The 18,554-nt window shown below is 35.1% G+C and overlaps 1 protein-coding gene across 1 annotated transcript in view; it reads left to right on the forward strand.

Annotated features, from left to right (window-relative positions):
- Positions 1-18,554, forward strand: part of LOC150102169 (serine/threonine-protein kinase D1-like) — a 250,179-nt gene that overhangs the window by 229,237 nt on the left and 2,388 nt on the right. The window contains exon 20 of the mRNA XM_090399630.1: positions 6,267-6,352. Coding sequence (XP_090255756.1) covers positions 6,267-6,352 — 86 coding nt within the window. The remainder of the gene's footprint in view (positions 1-6,266; positions 6,353-18,554) is intronic.

The following is an 18,554-nucleotide window of genomic DNA, read 5'->3' on the forward strand; positions in this document are numbered from 1 at the left end:
TTGGAAAGGGTCAAAGGTGACTGACTAAGGTAGTTTCTGACCTCTGGAATGTCTAGTACGAGGAAAGATTGAGAAGATGTAATTTGCAGAATCTGGTGGACAGGAGGAAGAGGGGGAGATATGATAGAGACCTACAAGTTGGTGAGGGTTGTTATAGGATTAATGCTGAAGAAGTTCTACATAAAATAGTGGGAGATAGAGAGAGAACCAGAGGTCATTCCTGGAAACTGTGTAAAGAGGTGTGAGTAGGGGAGTGATAGGCAGTTTTTTTTCGTGCAGAGTCGTGAATGATTGGAATGCCTTGCCTGAGAGTGTGGTGTGTGCAAGGAGTTTGAGTGTGTTTAATACATGGTATGATGAGCTGTGTGTGTGATAAAAGGACCTCCCAAGATGAGTCTTTGACTCCATGAGGTCTTGAGGTAATAATAATAATAATCTTTTTTGAGGGTTCAAGTCATCTGTATTTGCTAGAAGAGTGATGACCATCACTATTATGTAAGTGGTGCTAAAATTACTAAACTGCTATAAAGTATATAGCAGTTTAGTAATTTTTTAAACTGCTATATACTTTATCTTGACGATATCATTAAGTGGTCTCTTTGCAAAATGCAGAACAGATAGTTCAGAATATTTTTGACAGTTCTGGAAAAACATTTCCTGACATTAAGATCTTTCAAATCTATTAGCTTTGCTATCAGAAAAAGAAGAAAAAAATCAAATAAATACTAAAAATAGCTGCGAGGGAGTAGTATATATCACTGTACTCCTTTAAATCCATCTGCAACTTTTGCTTGAATTATTATTTATTACTTTTATTATCTGAGAGTTCCACATAATCAATGACTTTTCAGGGGAAGGCTATACATTATCCAAACCAGCTTTCATGCCTTCTTTTACTCATTCATGCTAGATGCACTCACCATTTCAAGAGGCAAAATGTTCCATTTACTCATTTGCACTGTAAAAAAAAAAAAATCTTTTACCCCTTTCTTAACTGTGAACAAACTGAACTTTTGTGGATGTCCCTGTGTTCTCTCCATACCTTCCATATAACCAAATATTTCATTAGACAATATCCTCCAATATCTATCATATCACTCCTCTTTCTTCTGTTAACCAGAGTCTGTAGACCACGTACTCTTAATCTCTTGTCATAATCTACATTCCATAATCCTGATATAATCTTTATAATTCTTCTTCTTTGCAACCTTTCCATAGGCTTTTATCCCCTTGGAACCTAACAGATGAAATCTGTGCACAGTAGTCCAGGCACTCTTATCCAGTCCTTGTAAAGAAGCAAAATAACTTCCGTATCCTTATATGTCAAGATTCAGTTCAACATCGCAATTATCTTCTGAATTGTATTTGCCATTTTTGCTATGTGACTTTGAACTTCAAATTCCTATCCTCCATATTGCCAAGATCCCTAGCCTCATCACTTGTAGAATTACCCATCTATCATGTTATGTCATGAAAATCTCATCACGTCAAAGTGCATAACTTTGCACTCACTATCATTGAACTGATAGCCATTATCATTTGCCCAATTTCCAGATCATTCCGCAAGTGCTGTATATCAGTAGCATCCCTGATTACCCTGCCTATTTTTGCATCATCAACAAACAATAGAATATCTCATGTTAGATCCTTCCTAATCTTATAATTCCTTATTTTGCAACCCAGCTTCATCCTTATGTTACTTACTTATAACTTCAGGAACTATCGTAAATGGTCGACTTCCACATTTATTTATTTCTACTAGATCTTATGTTCTCACACTGTATAGTCTAACAAATTTATTTGTTTTATGATTATGCCAGTTAGACTATGTACTGAGTGTAATTATAAGATTTTTAAACTAAAGACAAAGCAGATATTGTTAGCATTCCCTGCTTTTGTTAATCTTTACCTTTAATTAATCGTGGCTTTATTATTATTATTACGGGCAACTCCAAGGAGTCCCTTGACTCATCGAGGAAGACCCTGAACATCATGTTCATCAACTATTCAACATTCACACAGTATCTATCATACTTTGAATTGAACTCATTCACAGTCATAGCACCCACAACAGACTCTGTTGTGGGTGCTATGACTGTGAATCTTCCAGCAAAATCACAAAACTTATACATCAAAATCACAAAAAAGTGTTGTTAGCTTTGAAGCTACTAACACTTTTTTGTGATTTTGCTGTATAAGTTCTAATCAGCATTTTTTTCCAAAAAAGGCAGGTCTCATCTGCGTTCCAAACTTGATCAGGAGTGTAGCCACCATTTTCAATAATTTTAGACAGTTTTGAAAGAAATTCCCTAGCTGCCGGTTCATCTGCAGATGCAACTTCTCCTTTTATTTTTACATTATGAAGCGCATATCTTTTGAGCAATCTGTGCTTGCAGAAAAATCACAGTTATTGTTTGATGTTGTTAACTCCTTTCTGAATCTTATAAAGGTCTGGACTTCCGTTGTATGCATGCGTGCGTCTCTCAAAACTTCCATATAGACCATGATAACGTCATATTTGTGCATCTTTTGAAATTGCCTTATATGGCTATTTCAAAAGATGCACAAGTTCTTGATTGTCAACCAAATTTTGTCTTTGTCCGAGTTGTCGATTATTCTATGTCCTTTATAACCCTTTACCTGGCACTGGTGGGGTCTCACAGACCCACCCAAATAATGTAGTGTATTATAGAAATCGAGGAAGACCTGCGTCTCTCAAAACTTCCATATAGACCATGATAACGTCATATTTGTGCATCTTTTGAAATTGCCTTATATGGCTATTTCAAAAGATGCACAAGTTCTTGATTGTCAACCAAATTTTGTCTTTGTCCGAGTTGTCGATTATTCTATGTCCTTTATAACCCTTTACCTGGCACTGGTGTGGTCTCACAGACCCACCCAAATAATGTAGTGTATTATAGAAATCGAGGAAGACCTGCGTCTCTCAAAACTTCCATATAGACCATGATAACGTCATATTTGTGCATCTTTTGAAATTGCCTTATATGGCTATTTCAAAAGATGCACAAGTTCTTGATTGTCAACCAAATTTTGTCTTTGTCCGAGTTGTCGATTATTCTATGTCCTTTATAACCCTTTACCTGGCACTGGTGGGGTCTCACAGACCCACCCAAATAATGTAGTGTATTATAGAAATCCATATCTTTTTTAATTAACAAGTTAACAGTGTTACATAATGATGTCATGCCCCACATTATATTAACAAAAGCTCATGGTTAAATTATTACAAATTCAATATTATTACCGACAAAACTATAATGCTTTCTCTTTGATGACATTTCCATCTTAAGGTATTCCTTTTCATGAGCAACTGTTTATTGTACCCATGAACAGACACACTTGATGTATATTCTTGTTCGAAATTATCACGCACATAAATACTTACAGTTCTTGTTCAGCATTGCCATTTACGTGAATCTTTTGTTCATACGAAAATGCTCCTTTTCGTCCTTCTGCTGGCTCGTTCTTGATTGTCCACCAAATTTTGTCTTTGTCCAAGTTGTCGATTATTCTATGTCCTTTATGACCCTTTACCTGGCACTGGTGGGGTCTCACAGACCCACCCAAATAATGTAGTGTATTATAGAAATCCATATCTTTTTTAATTAATATTAGATTATATATTGTTTAAGTGTCCTGTAATTTTACAGAATAAAAATGCAGATCCAGAAAATTAACTTGTGGTTACTTACTAATTCTAAATCAATTTCACTATCATCTCTGCTAAATGGCTCCTTGTCAGTCAAAGCGTCATCTATAAGTTGACGTAATCTCTGTTCTTCCTGCTCGTAACTCATCTGGTAAAAAAAAGATATTATTCTCAAAATACCCTCTAAATATTTACGAAAACGCATTTGCTTATAGTTGGTATGTAAAAATATAGAAGACACAGCAGTAACAATAATATTTTAGTAGAATATACATGAAAACAACTTATGTTTTGGAAGTAAATGTAGTCACACTTTTGGTAAGGTGGGGTCTGGTGGACCCCAGCACACTTTACACCTCTGCACACTAAACTTGCTTGTGTGCAACAGCCTGTTGTCTATGGCGTCGAGTAGCAGGTTACGGGAGGGGAAGCTATACTGGGGCATGACTCAATGCTACGTGTCATTAAAAAGTTAGTCAATTTAAAATCTTTGGGGTCTGTGACACCCCACCTTACTAATGCCGGATTAACATGGTGGCTGTGTGCAGCTCTTTCCTAGCGAGACGTCCCAATGATCGATGTAATACTTCTCATAGCTGCGGATCCAGGTAAGTGAAGATAGATTCTAATAATAAATTTAGTTTAATCCTTTATCCAAGTGTGAGCAAACAAGGTTTGCGCCTAAAAATATCTTCAGGACTGGGGTAAGGTAGTACAACACCGGGAAACTCACAGCAAAGGTGGAGCAAGCTAACATCACTCCTATCTCAGTATCTCCCATAATGCAAAACACATCTCCTTACAGATATGTATAATATAATGTTATGCTTTGAGGGAAGATCCACTACCCAGACTAGTTTCGACCTTTATTGAGGTCTCTTCAGTGGGAGCCAGGCCCAGAGGTGGAGATACCTCTGGATTTAGAGAAAGATATTGAAAGTTTATTTTTCACTTGGTTAGACTATAATAGATTTAGTTTAATCTTTAATCCAAGTGTGAGCAAACAAGGTTTGCGCCTGAAAATATCTTCAGGACTGGGGTAAGGTAGTACAACACCGGGCAACTCGCAGCAAAGGTGGAGCAAGCTAACATCACTCCTATCTCAGTATCTCCCATAATGCAAAACACATCTCCTTAAGGATATGTATAATGTTATGCATTGAGGGAAGGGCCACTACCCAGACTAGTTTCGACCTTTATTGAGGTCTCTTCAGTGGGAGCCAGGCCCAGAGGTGGAGATACTAGGCAGAAGCAATGGCAGGTCATCTTTACCTATAGGAGTTGCCAAATGGTGTGCCACCTTTTTATCTCCATGGAGTCAGAAGACTCGTCATGAGAGATCAAAACAATCCTTTATAAGCACAATAATATCATATCTTTCTTTTAAACTCACCACTGTCGGATTTTACTTTTAACCACCACTCCTGAGATATTAATTGGTCTGTAATTTGCTACTTCTGTCCTGGAGTCAACTTCATGTAATGGAACTATCTTACCCTCTTTCCACTTCCTTGGAACCTTGCCAGAACTAAGATGTAGATTAGACAGTTTCATCAGAGGCAATGCCAATTCTCTTGCACATTCATGAAGTACCCAGGCTGGCATGCTATCTAGTCTCACTGATGTATTCACATTAATATTTTTGATATGCTCGGCAACTGCTATTCATCTACCTCGATTATGACATCAGTGTCTGTCACATCAGCAACTGTAAAATCTCCACCTGTATGATATATCTTTGTAAAAATTATCCTTCTTACTTGCTATATAACAAAAAAAAAACTCTTTTGGATTTACTTTAGCCTGATTAGTTAATTTTCTCTCATAATATGATTTGGCCTTTCTTACCATACTAGTGTAACCCTTGTTGCTTTGACTTTGTACTGCTCATGAGCACATGCTAATGACCTTTTTCTTTATATTTCCTCCACAATGTTTGCTTTTTTTTGCTGCACTTATGTAAAATGTAACATATAAATGATTTTGTCATTTAACTTTTTTTTCAGTTTTTCTTATATCTAGTTTTTTTTTTTTTATAATTAACTGTTTTCTTAAAAAAACTACAACTTGAATTGGTAGTCAAGCAGTTGGTTTATTTGTAAATAAATTTCTTAATGGGAGGGAGAAGTTATCATAATCACTCTTCTTCTTCTCTTTCCTTTCTTACATATGTGTCAAAAATATACAAGTAATACTATATAGAACATATACCGAAGTGATCATCATTAAATAGGAACAAAAATATTATCAATAGAAATATGATATCTTGGGGGAAAAATCAATGGAAAATCAATATTATTTGTATGCAAGTAAAAGTGTAATACAAATTTATGCCAAGTTTTTTTTTCAATACATTGGTACATTGTTGAAACAATTTGTGTGGATCATGAAGATAGCTTCCTTATGGAATTTAACTGTAAGTTTATCTTGTTAGTGTTCATTTTGATTATAATATAATGAGTGGCAGATCATTTCAAATGTCTTCTTAATCAACCGTTACATAAATTTATATATGTTTAAGTGTGTATATCATTTATTTCTTTATGAACATAAAAAAGTATTTTTATTTATTTATTTTCATATATTTGTACAGCCAGAGATCTTATAAACTGCCTACTTCAAGTTAAAACCAGGAAAAGGTTAACTGTAGAGAAATCACTCTCACATACTTGGCTACAGGTGTGGATTTTTTCTTAATAATAATTCTTAAAAAATTAAAAAAAAAAGATTATTGTATTATATATATTCTGCAGGCGATTATATTTCTTTGTTTTGTATTAAGAAATCCTCTAAATGGTAAAAGCTGGCTACTGTGGTTTTTTCTGGTGATCCAGCTTAATGAAATGAATAATTTTTAATTTATTTCAGCAGCTCGGGGGGGGGGATTTGACCTGCATTAAGTGGCATGCATTTTAAAGGACTTTTCATGCAGATTTGATTGTTTTATGGGAGAGGAGTGCATCCATAGAAAGCAGTTTTACAGCTGTTGCAAGGTATAAAAATGGCTAATGGTGTTCGCCTCAGATTCAAGACATGAACATACCTCATATAGATAAGCATAGGTGTTGGTTAATCATAAACTGCTGCACAGCATAAACAGCACCAAGAGAAAAAAAAAGTATAATTAATTTATGGAATGCAGTAGTTCTTTCAATAAATTATATATATTAAAACTAAATGAACTACAATTTGAGCACTGTGTTATTAGGTAACCACATAAACATAATTAAAGCAACTTGCCACTTGCAACTTGTATAGATCAAACAGGAATGGTGTGCTATGTTGAATTTCTTTTAACATGGCATATGATTATACCTATCAAAATTTGGGTTAAGACTTTTCAGTAGTTTGTTATAGTGAGTGCATAAGTTATATAATATAGTTTGCTGTAGTGAAAATCATGTGTTTTGACTGCAGTTGCAATTGTAAAGATGCATAGATTCAAGAATGATTTGTTGTGTCAGTCAGTAAAGCACAAAGGTAGACATTCAAAATTATTACTGCAGACTTGACATTATTTGATATATTCATGCATGATGAACTGTTTGTTACTATAAATCAAGAATTGATATGGGAAAGAATTTGATTGCAACTGTACACAAACACACATATACAGAAGTTTATGTATATAGGCCTGCTATACTAATGCAAATATTTCTTGTATTAAAGTCTGTGCAGGATCTGAGTGGTATTTCTTCATCTCATAAGTGGTTTTCTTGTGAATAGTGCATTCAGAATCTTTCATCAATAAGACCAAAAGTGGCCTAAATTAAAAAAACGTTGCTTACTATATGAGGATATATTTTTCCATTTTCAATTTTTTTGTAAATTATAAAATGGGCAAAATAAAAATATGAAAATGTACTTTTTTCCCCTTCAAAGTATAAAGAAATACTTCCAGTCTGTATTTTAAATTGAGATGTAAGGAAAGTGTGTGTATGTGTGCATGCGCACACTTTTGCATTTCGTCTGTGGAAGGGAGCGGATTAATTCTGCTAGCAGTTGCATTAAAGTGGGTTCAAGAGAAAAAAATCTGTTTTATTTTATTATTGGAGATTATATTACCAGAAGTTAATTTATATTTCTGTAGTACTTATAGTTAATTCAGCATAGGATGAATTGTGCTTAATTTTAAAGCAAACACAAAGTTTGCACAATTGAAACAAATGCTTCATGTTGGTTCATATATAACTGAGTTTAGTTCTTATATTGCATTATAGATGAAATTCCTTAGAAAGAAGTTTTGACTTGCATTATGGACAAGAATTCTGATTGGGCAGATTGTTTCGAGTCTTATTCTGTTAGTGCCTAGTATTATGGACATATATACATTTCCAAATTCTTTTGGAAATGTACATTCATTTTTACTCTGTTATAATGAATAATTTTATTCTATTCTTCATAACATATCATCATCATATGTTCACTGGGCATCCACAGATGCCATATAGTCACTCCGATTCTCGGTGATGTATCACACCGGGCCTCACCATGTGGTCCTCTTGTATGCTTTTCTGGAGGTTTCAACTTTCTGAAGATCAGTCTCCATACACACACACACACACACACACACACAACATCCATCCATCCATCTCATTGATGGTCTATCCCTTCCTCTTTTTCTAGGAACTTTACCTTCTATTACTGTTCTGAGATCCTCCTTCCATCCTCTCATTGTGTCTAAAATACTTTAACTTTCTTCTGTCAGTGTCCTTAAGGAGCTTTAAAGTTCTACTAATCTCTTCTAACATCCATTCATTTGTATGCCTTTCAGTATATGATATCCTCAACAGCCTTCTGTAACACCACATCTCAAAATATATTAGAGGTTTAAATACAGGGTGGCCATAAGTTATGGCACATTCCATAGAAAGGGCCTGTCTTTCTGAATCCGAAAATGGAAGGCATTTATGGGATGTGGTTTCTCATAACTAATTTAAAAAAAAAAAAAATCTGGTGGTGATAAAAAAAACTTATGCAGTTGCTTCACACAAACAAACCCTTTCTATGGCATGTTCCATGACTTATGGTTACCCTGTGACTTTGGCTGGTCTCCTGTATGATAATATATGAATTATTGCATTATATGATTGAAAGCTTATGATATAAGGCATAAAACTTATGGGTTACTCTGTGACTTTGGCTGTCCTGCATGATAATATATGAATTATTGCATTATATGAAATTTTGTCATGTTGTACCATTATTTTTTTTTTTTTTTGGGCAAATATCAGAATGGGGAACTGGACAATGAGACTTATTTGTGTCTATGGTCCCACAGAAGGTTCTACTAAGGTAGAAGTGGAGGAATTTTTTGACGCTTTAGAAAAAGCAGCTGACACAATGAAAAAGGAAAAGTTGGTCCTTGTTGGGGATCTAAATAGCAGAGTAGGAAATGATTGTGAGACATACAAAAATAGTTTGGGAAAATTTGGAGAAAAGAGCAAAGCTAATAATAATGGCAAATATCTGTTGGATTTCTGCTCAGGACATGGACTGGTTATTACTAACACCATGTTCCAACATAAAAATGTGCACAAATTCACATGGAGAGAAGAGGCTAGGAATAAGAAAAGTCTCATTGACTATGTTATTGTTGATAGTGATGTTTTCTCCCTGGTGCAGGACACCAGAGTGTACAGAGGATTTGAAATTGGAAGTGATCACTATTTAGTCTTGAGCAGGATAAAATTGAATTTCATATTGAAAAGAATAACATGTAAGAAAGTTTTAAAGTGAATAAAAGTTGAGCAGCTCTCAGATGTGAACTGTAGACTAAAATACAGAAAGATTATTGAAAAGAAAATGAAAGAGTTTGAGAGCAGGAATCAAACCTTGGAGATTCAGTGGCAAGCCTTCAAGAAAACACTGATTGATTCAGCCAGAGAGGCATGTGGTGAGGTTGTCTGCAAGGATAGAAAAATCAGAACTCCCTGGTGGACACAGGAAGTTAAAGAGGCTGTGAAGGAAAAGAAGAAAGCATATCAAAAGTTCCTGTCAAATAAGTCAGCTTGTGCTCTTAGAGAATATAGAGACAAATGCAAGAATGCTAAACACTGTGTAAAACTAGCTAAACAAAAGTCATGGGAGGACTTTGGCAAGAATATAGAAAATAAATATCAAGAAGGTGGCAAAATATTCTGGAGGTTGTTGAAGAAGCTTAGGAATGGAGGTAAGAGTGCTGTAAAAGGAGTTAGAGATGATAAAGGTGACATGAAAACTGGAATAAAAGATATCCTTGAAGTATGGAGTAATTACTTTGAAAAACTGCTGAATGAAACAAGCAGTGATGACAGCACAGTGATAAAAAACACTGACCAGGCATGCAGTCAGGTATACATATCCATACTTGAAGTAGAAAAAGCCATCAAAGGCTTGAAATGTGGAAAGGCAGCAGGAGTAGATGATATTCGACCAGAAATGCTGAAGTATGGTGGTATAAAAGTCTTAAAGTGGCTGCACTGCATAGTTCAGAAAGCCTGGACAGAGGGACGAATTCCCGATGATTGGAGTAGAGCTCTCATAGTACCCATATATAATAAGGGAAATAAAACTGAATGTGAGAATTACAGTGGTATTTCCCTAAAAAAAAAGCTTGGTGAAGAACAAGCTGGATTCAGGCCAAATAGAGGCTGTCAGGATCAGATCTTCACTTTACGACAAATAGTCGAGAAAGCATGGGAATATAACAAAGATCTGTATTTAAGTTTTGTCGATTTGGAAAAGGCATATGACAAGGTGCCAAGAGAGAAGCTATTCAATACGCTGCAGTTATATAGTGTCAATGGGGCATTATATCAAGCAATACTTAGTCTTTATTTGAGTTGTAAGTCTGCAGTTAGAATTGAAGGAAGTATAGGAAGATGGTTTAATGTTAAATCTGGTGTGAGACAAGGATGTACATTATCCCCTCTGTTATTCATTATCTATATGGATCACATTATGAAGGAAAGTGGTATTAAACTTGATATCAAAATTGGAGATGTTAATGTCAGCTCTTTGCTTTATGCGGATGATGTTATACTTCTAAATAAATCCGCTACAAGTCTGCAAGATTCTCTGACTAAATTGAATAGCTGTTGTAATAGATATAGTATGAAGGTCAGCAATGAAAAGACAAAGACAATGAAAATAGGCAGAATCATTGAAAATGTCAACTGTGTTGTGAATGGAGAACCTGTGGAACAAGTAAAACATTTCAGCTACTTAGGCACAATTTTTACTGAAGATGGTAAATTAAATATAGAAATAGACAACATAATCAGCAAAGCTGGTATGGTGGGAAGTCAATTGAATAAATTCATATGGAATAAGAGAGAAATTAGTCGGAACACTAAATTAGCTGTATACAAGACAGTGTTCAAACCAGTTTTAACTTATGGATCTGAGAGCTGGGTCAGAAGTAAAACACTTGACCAAAGACTAGAGAGTGCAGATATGAGAGTCCTGAGAAAGATTAGAGACGTGAACAGATGGCATCAATGGCAATATCATATTAAAAATGAGGATATTAGGAAAGAACTTGACATTGTCAGCATCCAGGAATGCATTAGCAGAGCTAATCTCAGGTGGTATGGTCACTTAAATAGAATGGGAGAGGAAAGATTAGCAAAACAAGTGTTCTCTGCCAGGTTGACAGCAAAACGACCCAGAGGAAGACCAAGATATAGGTGGATTGATACGGTACAAAGTGCCTTAGACGATAGAAATATAAGATCTGATAATGTTGGAGTCTTGACAAGTAACAGACTGATTTGGAGGAAAATTGTAGATAGGAAGTTAGTAATGATGTAATTTTTTCATGTAGTACTGTCATATCCTGTACACCCCTTGAGGGTACATGGCAGGAATTTGATGATGATGATGATGCATTATATGATTAAAAGTTTAAGTGCATTTTTTAATATATATCCACAGTCATTTAATTCAAGAAAATTACATTATGAATTTGTACTTGATGTACTGCAGCCGAAGCAACGTGAAACAACCAAAGTAATGAGAAATGCACGACATTTGACTTGTTTAAATGCAGTGTTTTGAATCAAAAAGTTCAAGTTTGGCAATATCACTCTTAAAAAATACTTACTTTGGATGGTTGCACTCATTTCATCCTGAGATGCTGTCAAAGCCAACACAGCTACATGTCTGTAGCTGTGTTGGCTTTGAAGTACAGAGTTCAGTAACAACAAAGAACTTTGTTGTTACTGAACAGAGAGGAACAGAGTTCAGTAACAACAAAGGAAATTGTGTAAGCAGCTTTGCAAGGTCAACAGTAGCTATCGAAATGCTCTCACATATTGGCACAAGCGTGTGCAGAAAATTGTTTATCAAATTGATCACATGAATTGTTGGTTGCAATGAAACATGGACCTACTGCACAATCTAAATTCACACACTTGTCTGGAATTAGCATCCTCCTCACTATCAATGTGCTTCACTTTGAAAATTAAGAAACCAGATCTGCACACAGTAATCCAGATGAGATCATATGACGAAGCACATTTCTACTTGATGAGAGATTGGTTTAATATAAAGATCAAGTAACATATTATAACATTTAATGATATAGATTATTCATAATTAAAGGAAACATGCAGCCACAGTAAATATAAAAGATTAATTTTAATAATCACCTTCAGCATTATCTTGTTCTGATGAATATATACCCTCAAGACCCACATATTATGACAATCTCTCACAATTTTAATTGGGTGAAACTTCACAATCTCATACAATTAATTATCAGGTGGCTCTCAAATCCTGACAGCTAATTGTGAGGATTTGATAGTTTCTTACATTTTGGTACTAAAACACTGGTTATTTGCATAATTTGCTTTTCTCGGTAATGTACATTCTTTATAATTGTCCATGCTTCGTCTCCACTTCCAGTTCTTTTCATAAATGCTGCCTTTCTTCATGCTGAGTGAGGTCAGATCTGGCTGGGCTTGTACACGTGATAAGGGGATAATGATGCCTTCCAACTTGTTGTTCATGGCCAATGTGAAAGCAGATCTCTGCTTCTCGGAGTATTGCAGGTCACCTTTATTATACATCTCTCTCTCTCTCCCCCCTAGTAATTGTGGGCCCAAAGTGGTGACCCCACCCTGGCACTTTTCTTGGGGGTCAAAATTGCGCTGTTCAGCAAGTCTGCAAATGTCCTTTGGTATTGTATTGGTTTCAGAATGGTAATTCACAATGATGGCATCATACGTTTTGTTTTCTGCCTCAATCATGTCTTGAGCTAACAAGATAATGAAGTTCTGTAGTTTACTGGCATTGTCACCAGTTAGTATGTTAGCTTTGAGATGCTGATCATGAATTGCTTCAATCAGTTGCATTGATTTTCTTTTATAAGGTTTCGTTGAGCATGATAAGGTGCTGTTCCAGGCTGTCCTTGCACTTGATGAGGTTTAGGAGCTTTTTTAACGATGGGGAAACAAAAGGGACAGAAAAATGGCCGACTAAGGTTACTTAGGAGTTTGAGTGCTGATTTGTCAATTTTGGCACAATTAGCATGAGTCCATATAACCAAAATCACATTGAGAGTTTTTTCTTTTCTGAAATATCTAGTTTAAAGCTTCAAGGTGTCTATCTATGATGGCAAGACTCGATGATCTGTTGTTGATTGGTTGTTGCTGTCATCTTTGCATTGTGCTGCAGACATATGTTTCACTAGTGCTTGCTATGGCTGATATTAAAATACAGGAAAACTTGTTTTTTGAAGTGCTTAGAGTTTAGCATTCTTCAGTTCCTTGAAAATTATTGCTCTACTTTCTTTTGGTGGTGTAGGTTGGGTAAAATCACTTCTAAAATGATATAATATCAGAGCACAATTTCCATGTAACACAGTCCAAAATGCCACCTGGTGTATGAACATGTTGAAATAATTGTTGTTACTTAGACAAAAAAAAGTTATATTTGGGCAGTAATGATCAAGAAAGGAAGGAATAGCTATAGCATTTAGCAATTTAACAATGGCTTATTTTTAATTTTTTTCAAGGATGCTCTCTTATCCTCTCCCAACTTCTAAGAAATGAAATTTTCATTTACTGCTGGTATGCTATACGACTCTTGCAAAAGTTTGTAGGTCATTCACCTTTCATTCTCCTGTTTGTTGGTCTCTGCAGTCCATGCATTCACAATTTATCCTTGTAATTTGCATTCCACAATTACAACATCATCTTAACATTCTCCTTAACATCCTCTTCACTGTATATGCTTCACTTTGAAAATTAAGAAACCTGATCTGCGCACAGTAATCCAGATATCATATGAAGACCTTATATAAAGAGGAAAAAACAACTTTCCTCTCCTTACAAGTTGATATTCATTTCATGTCGAAAGGCTTATGTGTTCATCGTACATGTTGTTTAATTTTGATGGTATATATTATCAGAACACAGAATTATAAGTAAATAATTATTTATTGACTTATTGCTGATATTTCGCTGGTGTTATAACCAGCATCTTCAGAGCACAAAAACACAGTTTGTCACAGTACGTGAGACTACAACAACGTGGTGTAAAAGGGACTAGTTTAACAAAATTGTAGCAACAATACAAAGACTAAAGTCCTAATTAGGCACCCTCTATCTAAAAAAAAAAAAAAAAAGAGAGAGAGAGAGAAAGCAGGTACTAGTTATGTCTTAAGATGACTGTCTCCCAAATCTTAGGCAAATTTATACAGCATATTTATTGAGATTCAGAGTATGTTTCAAGGCTTCTGTGCAGTACTTTTACACAGAAGCTTAAACAACATAATATTCATTTCATCACTGCTGTTGTCCCCTGGGTTGTATTTGCAATCTTTTGGCTTATATCCCTTTGACATTCATCTTCCTATCATCAGAACTCCAAAGTCTGTAACTCGATCGAATTCTTCTAGAATGATCTTACCAGTGTGATATGCCATTGGATCTCATCACATCAAAGAGTATAAATTTATATTACCTAACATAGAACTGACATCCATTTTACTTGCTGAAAATTCCTGTCTATTTAAATCATTCTTCAAGTGCCATATATTTCCCATCAAATTCCTCCCAGTATCATTAGCTTAAAGATTGAGTAACAGTTGACCAAGAACCAATCCTTGGAGTACACCATTCATCACTTTAATTCTCGAAGACTCTCATTTCCCCCAAGAATTTATTAAAAATGAACAGCAAATCCATTACATATCCTAACTTGTAATAGGTATAATACCGATATTCACTCAAATTTTTCTTCATGCAGCAGTTTGTCCAAAATATAACAGATGAAATTTTTCATATAGTGCTATCATATCCTGTACACCACTTGAGGGTAAATGTCAGGAATGTGATGATGATGATGAAATTTACATAATGCTGATCATGTAAATACCAAGTAAAGACAGAGGTAAGAGTTTTCCTTAGTGAGAAGTCAGAAATTTTGTTTTAATAAGGATAAATATCAGCATAAGTTCCCTTTGGTATCCAAGGCAAACACTTCATTTCCTTCTCGGCATAGTATTTACAGTACGCCCACAGATGCGAGACCTTTCGACACTTCTATGCATCTCAGAAGAAGGAGAATCCATTCCCATAATAGGGTAATCAATCCAGATATCTTCTGGGATTTCCTTAAAATTCTTCCAATGGCTCGGATACATCTGAATACACAGGATGGGAACTGAATTCCATCTTGGTAACCAGGAGTGTATTACTGTAAGAGTCTAAAACAGTGATGTCCATAATGTTGATTACATAAAGATTTTTATTCAATCTTCAGAAAATATATTCATATATTCCTCTTAAAGCAGCAATTATCAAGAATGCACTATGTTAACAATTTGTGTGGTAGAATTCAAAGCAAGATGTGCTTGCATTCTAATAACATTACCAAAGTACATCCATTCTTAAATGTGATATGTGTTGTATGCAACCCTATTCTACTCCCACTATTCAATGAATTAAAGATACCAAGAAATTATATACTTGGCTTAATCCTTTATCCAAGCATAAGCAAACAAAGTTTATGCCTGAAGTATTTTCAGGACTGGGTAACTCATATAAAGAAGCTAAGACTTCACATCACTTGCCTTAGTATAGTATCTTCTTCTTCTTTGAGTGCCATCTCCTATCAGAGGTCGGCGACCACCTTGGCAAATTTTGAGCGATTCTCAGCTACTCTGAGCAGTCTCTCAGAGTTCATACCAGTCCACTGTCTGATGTCTGCCAGCCAAGATTTTCTTCGTTTTCCTTGTCCTCTTCTTCCATTTATCTTCCCTTTTATAATCAGTTGAAGTATCTTATATTTTTCATTACGAAGTAGGTGACCAAGATATGCAGTTTTCCTTCTTTTTTATGGTATCTAAAAGTTCATGTGATTTCCCCATTTGTTCCAGTACTTCCTGATTGGACGTTTTTGCTGTCCATGGGATTTTTAACATTCATCTGTATAACCACATCTCAAAGGCTTCAAGTCTTTTTATTGATGTTGTTTTTAAGTTCCAAGTTTCTGCGCCATACAGCAGTACAGACCATGCATAGCATTTAACCATGTGTACTCTAAGCTCTAAGTTTAAACTGCGGTTACACAGTGTTCATTTCATCAAGAGAAAATTTTTTTTTTTTTGCCATTTCAATTCTAACTTTTATTTCCATTTCTAGATTGCAATCTTCATTTAACCAGCATCCGAGATATTTAAACTTTGCCACTCTTTCTATTTGTTTCCTATTTAAAGAAAGTGCTAAATTAAGAATTGGTTTCTTACTTATGACCATGAATTTAGTTTTGGTGATATTTATTTTTAATCCCATTTTTTCACTCTCTTCATTTATTAGTTCCAAAAGATTTTGAAGATCCTGAATATTGTCAGCCAGAAGAGCTGTATCATCGGCATATCGGATGTTACTGATGATTTCACCATTTACACTAATCCCTTCCTTTCTTCCTTCCAAGACTTTTTGAAATATGGCTTCTGAGTAGATGTTAAAAAGAAGAGGTGACAGCACACATCCTTGCCTTGCTCCTCGTTTGATGTTAATGGAGTCTGTAATAATGTCATCAACTTGAACAGGTGCCTTTTGGTTCCAATATAAGTTTTCAATGATCATGATGTGTTTACCATCTAATCCAATTCTTTTTAATAGTACAATCATTTTAGCATGTTGGACTTTGTCAAATGCTTTCTCGAAGTCGATGAAGCAAATGAATATTACCTTGTTTTGGTCAATACATTTTTGAAATAAGATCTGAGAACAGGAAAGGGCCTCTCTTGTTCCCAAGCCATTTCTAAAGCCGAATTGGGTATCACTGATGGTGTCTTCACATTTTCTGTATATTCTTTTTTGAATTATTTTCAGAAACATTTTGAGAACGTGACTCATTAGGCTGATCATTCTGTAGTCATTACAAGTTTTCGCATTTACTTTTTTAGGTAGCACGATGAAGGTTGACTGTAACCAGTCTTGAGGGATTATGCCTGTATCGTAGATCTTATTAAATAGCTTTACTAATATGTTAATGTTTTCACCTTCTAATAACTTTACTGTTTCTGCTGGTATTCTATCTGGTCCTAGGGCTTTACCATTTTTAGCTGAGTTTAGTGCACATTCTACCTCTGATCTTAGAATGCATGGACCTTCCATATGTTCATAAGTATTTTCTGGGTTCTGTCTGTTATCAGTAAAGAGTTCTTCTATATATTGCGCCCATTTTTGTATTTTGTCATCCTTTTTGGATATAATTCCCCCCTTTTTGTTTCGAAGGATACAGAATTGTTTTTTCTTACATGTACCTGAGGTCTCTTTCATCTTTTTGTGTAGATTAAAATTGTCATGCTTTTCCTGTAGAATTTCTATTTCTTTACATTTTTCATTCATCCAGATTTCTTTTGCTTCTTTGATCTTGTGCTTAATAATTTTCTGAACCTCTGTATATTTTGTTGGATTATGATTTTTATATGATCTGCATTGATCCATGAGAGAAAGAATTTCATCAGTCATCCAATCTTTCTTTTTTACTGCTCTATTAGGACATAAGGTATTGGTACATTTCTCTATGAAGACAGATTTCAATTTGTCCCACGATTCATCAACCCTCATGATGTCATCATTCTTGATAAGTGCTAGCTCTTGATTCAGATCTTGACTCAGTTTGCTTCTTATCTCTGTGTTTTTTAATTTTCCCAAATCAAACCTTTTTTGTTGATGTTTCTTAAGTATAGCTTTCAGTCTAAGTTGTAACTCTGCCACCAGTAGGTTATGATCAGAAGCAATATCTGCACTAGGATAGGTTTTTGTACTCTTTATAGAACTTCAAAATGGTTTGATTAATTAGCAAGTAATCAATTTGGTTTCTGACTATATTCCCATTATTATCCCGTGGTGATCGCCAAGTATACAATCTTCGAGGTGGTAGCTTAAACCATGTGTTTGTGATTATTAGCTCCTCTTCCTGGCAGAATTGAAAAAGATGGTCACCTCTCTCATTTCTTGTGCCCAGTCCATGTTCTCCAACTACATCTCCACTTCTACCTTTCCCAACTTTAGCATTGAAATCACCCATGACTATGTTAATATCATGCTTTTTTATGTTTTTCATTAGTTCTTTTAATTGATCATAAAATTCTTCAATCTCGGTATCACTCTTGTCAGCAGTAGGGGCATAGACCTGTATAAGATTAACATCTAGTGGTTGTCCTTTCAGTTTTAATAACATCATCCTATCTGAGTAAGGGATGAAGCTCAACAGTGACTTATTGATATCTTTGTTTATTATTATTCCAACTCTGTTTTGATGGTTGTTTTCACAACTTCCAGAGTGATACATTGTCATGTCATTGACTTGAGTTTTGCCTGATCCTGGCCACCTAACTTCACGCATTCCTAAAATTCCAATTTCAAAGTCTTTTCAT

Source organism: Typopeltis vanoorti, chromosome 10 (genome assembly GCF_054136105.1).
Source record: "Typopeltis vanoorti isolate ZY-2024b chromosome 10, IOZ_Tvanoo_1.0, whole genome shotgun sequence".
Taxonomy (NCBI): domain Eukaryota; kingdom Metazoa; phylum Arthropoda; class Arachnida; order Uropygi; family Thelyphonidae; genus Typopeltis; species Typopeltis vanoorti.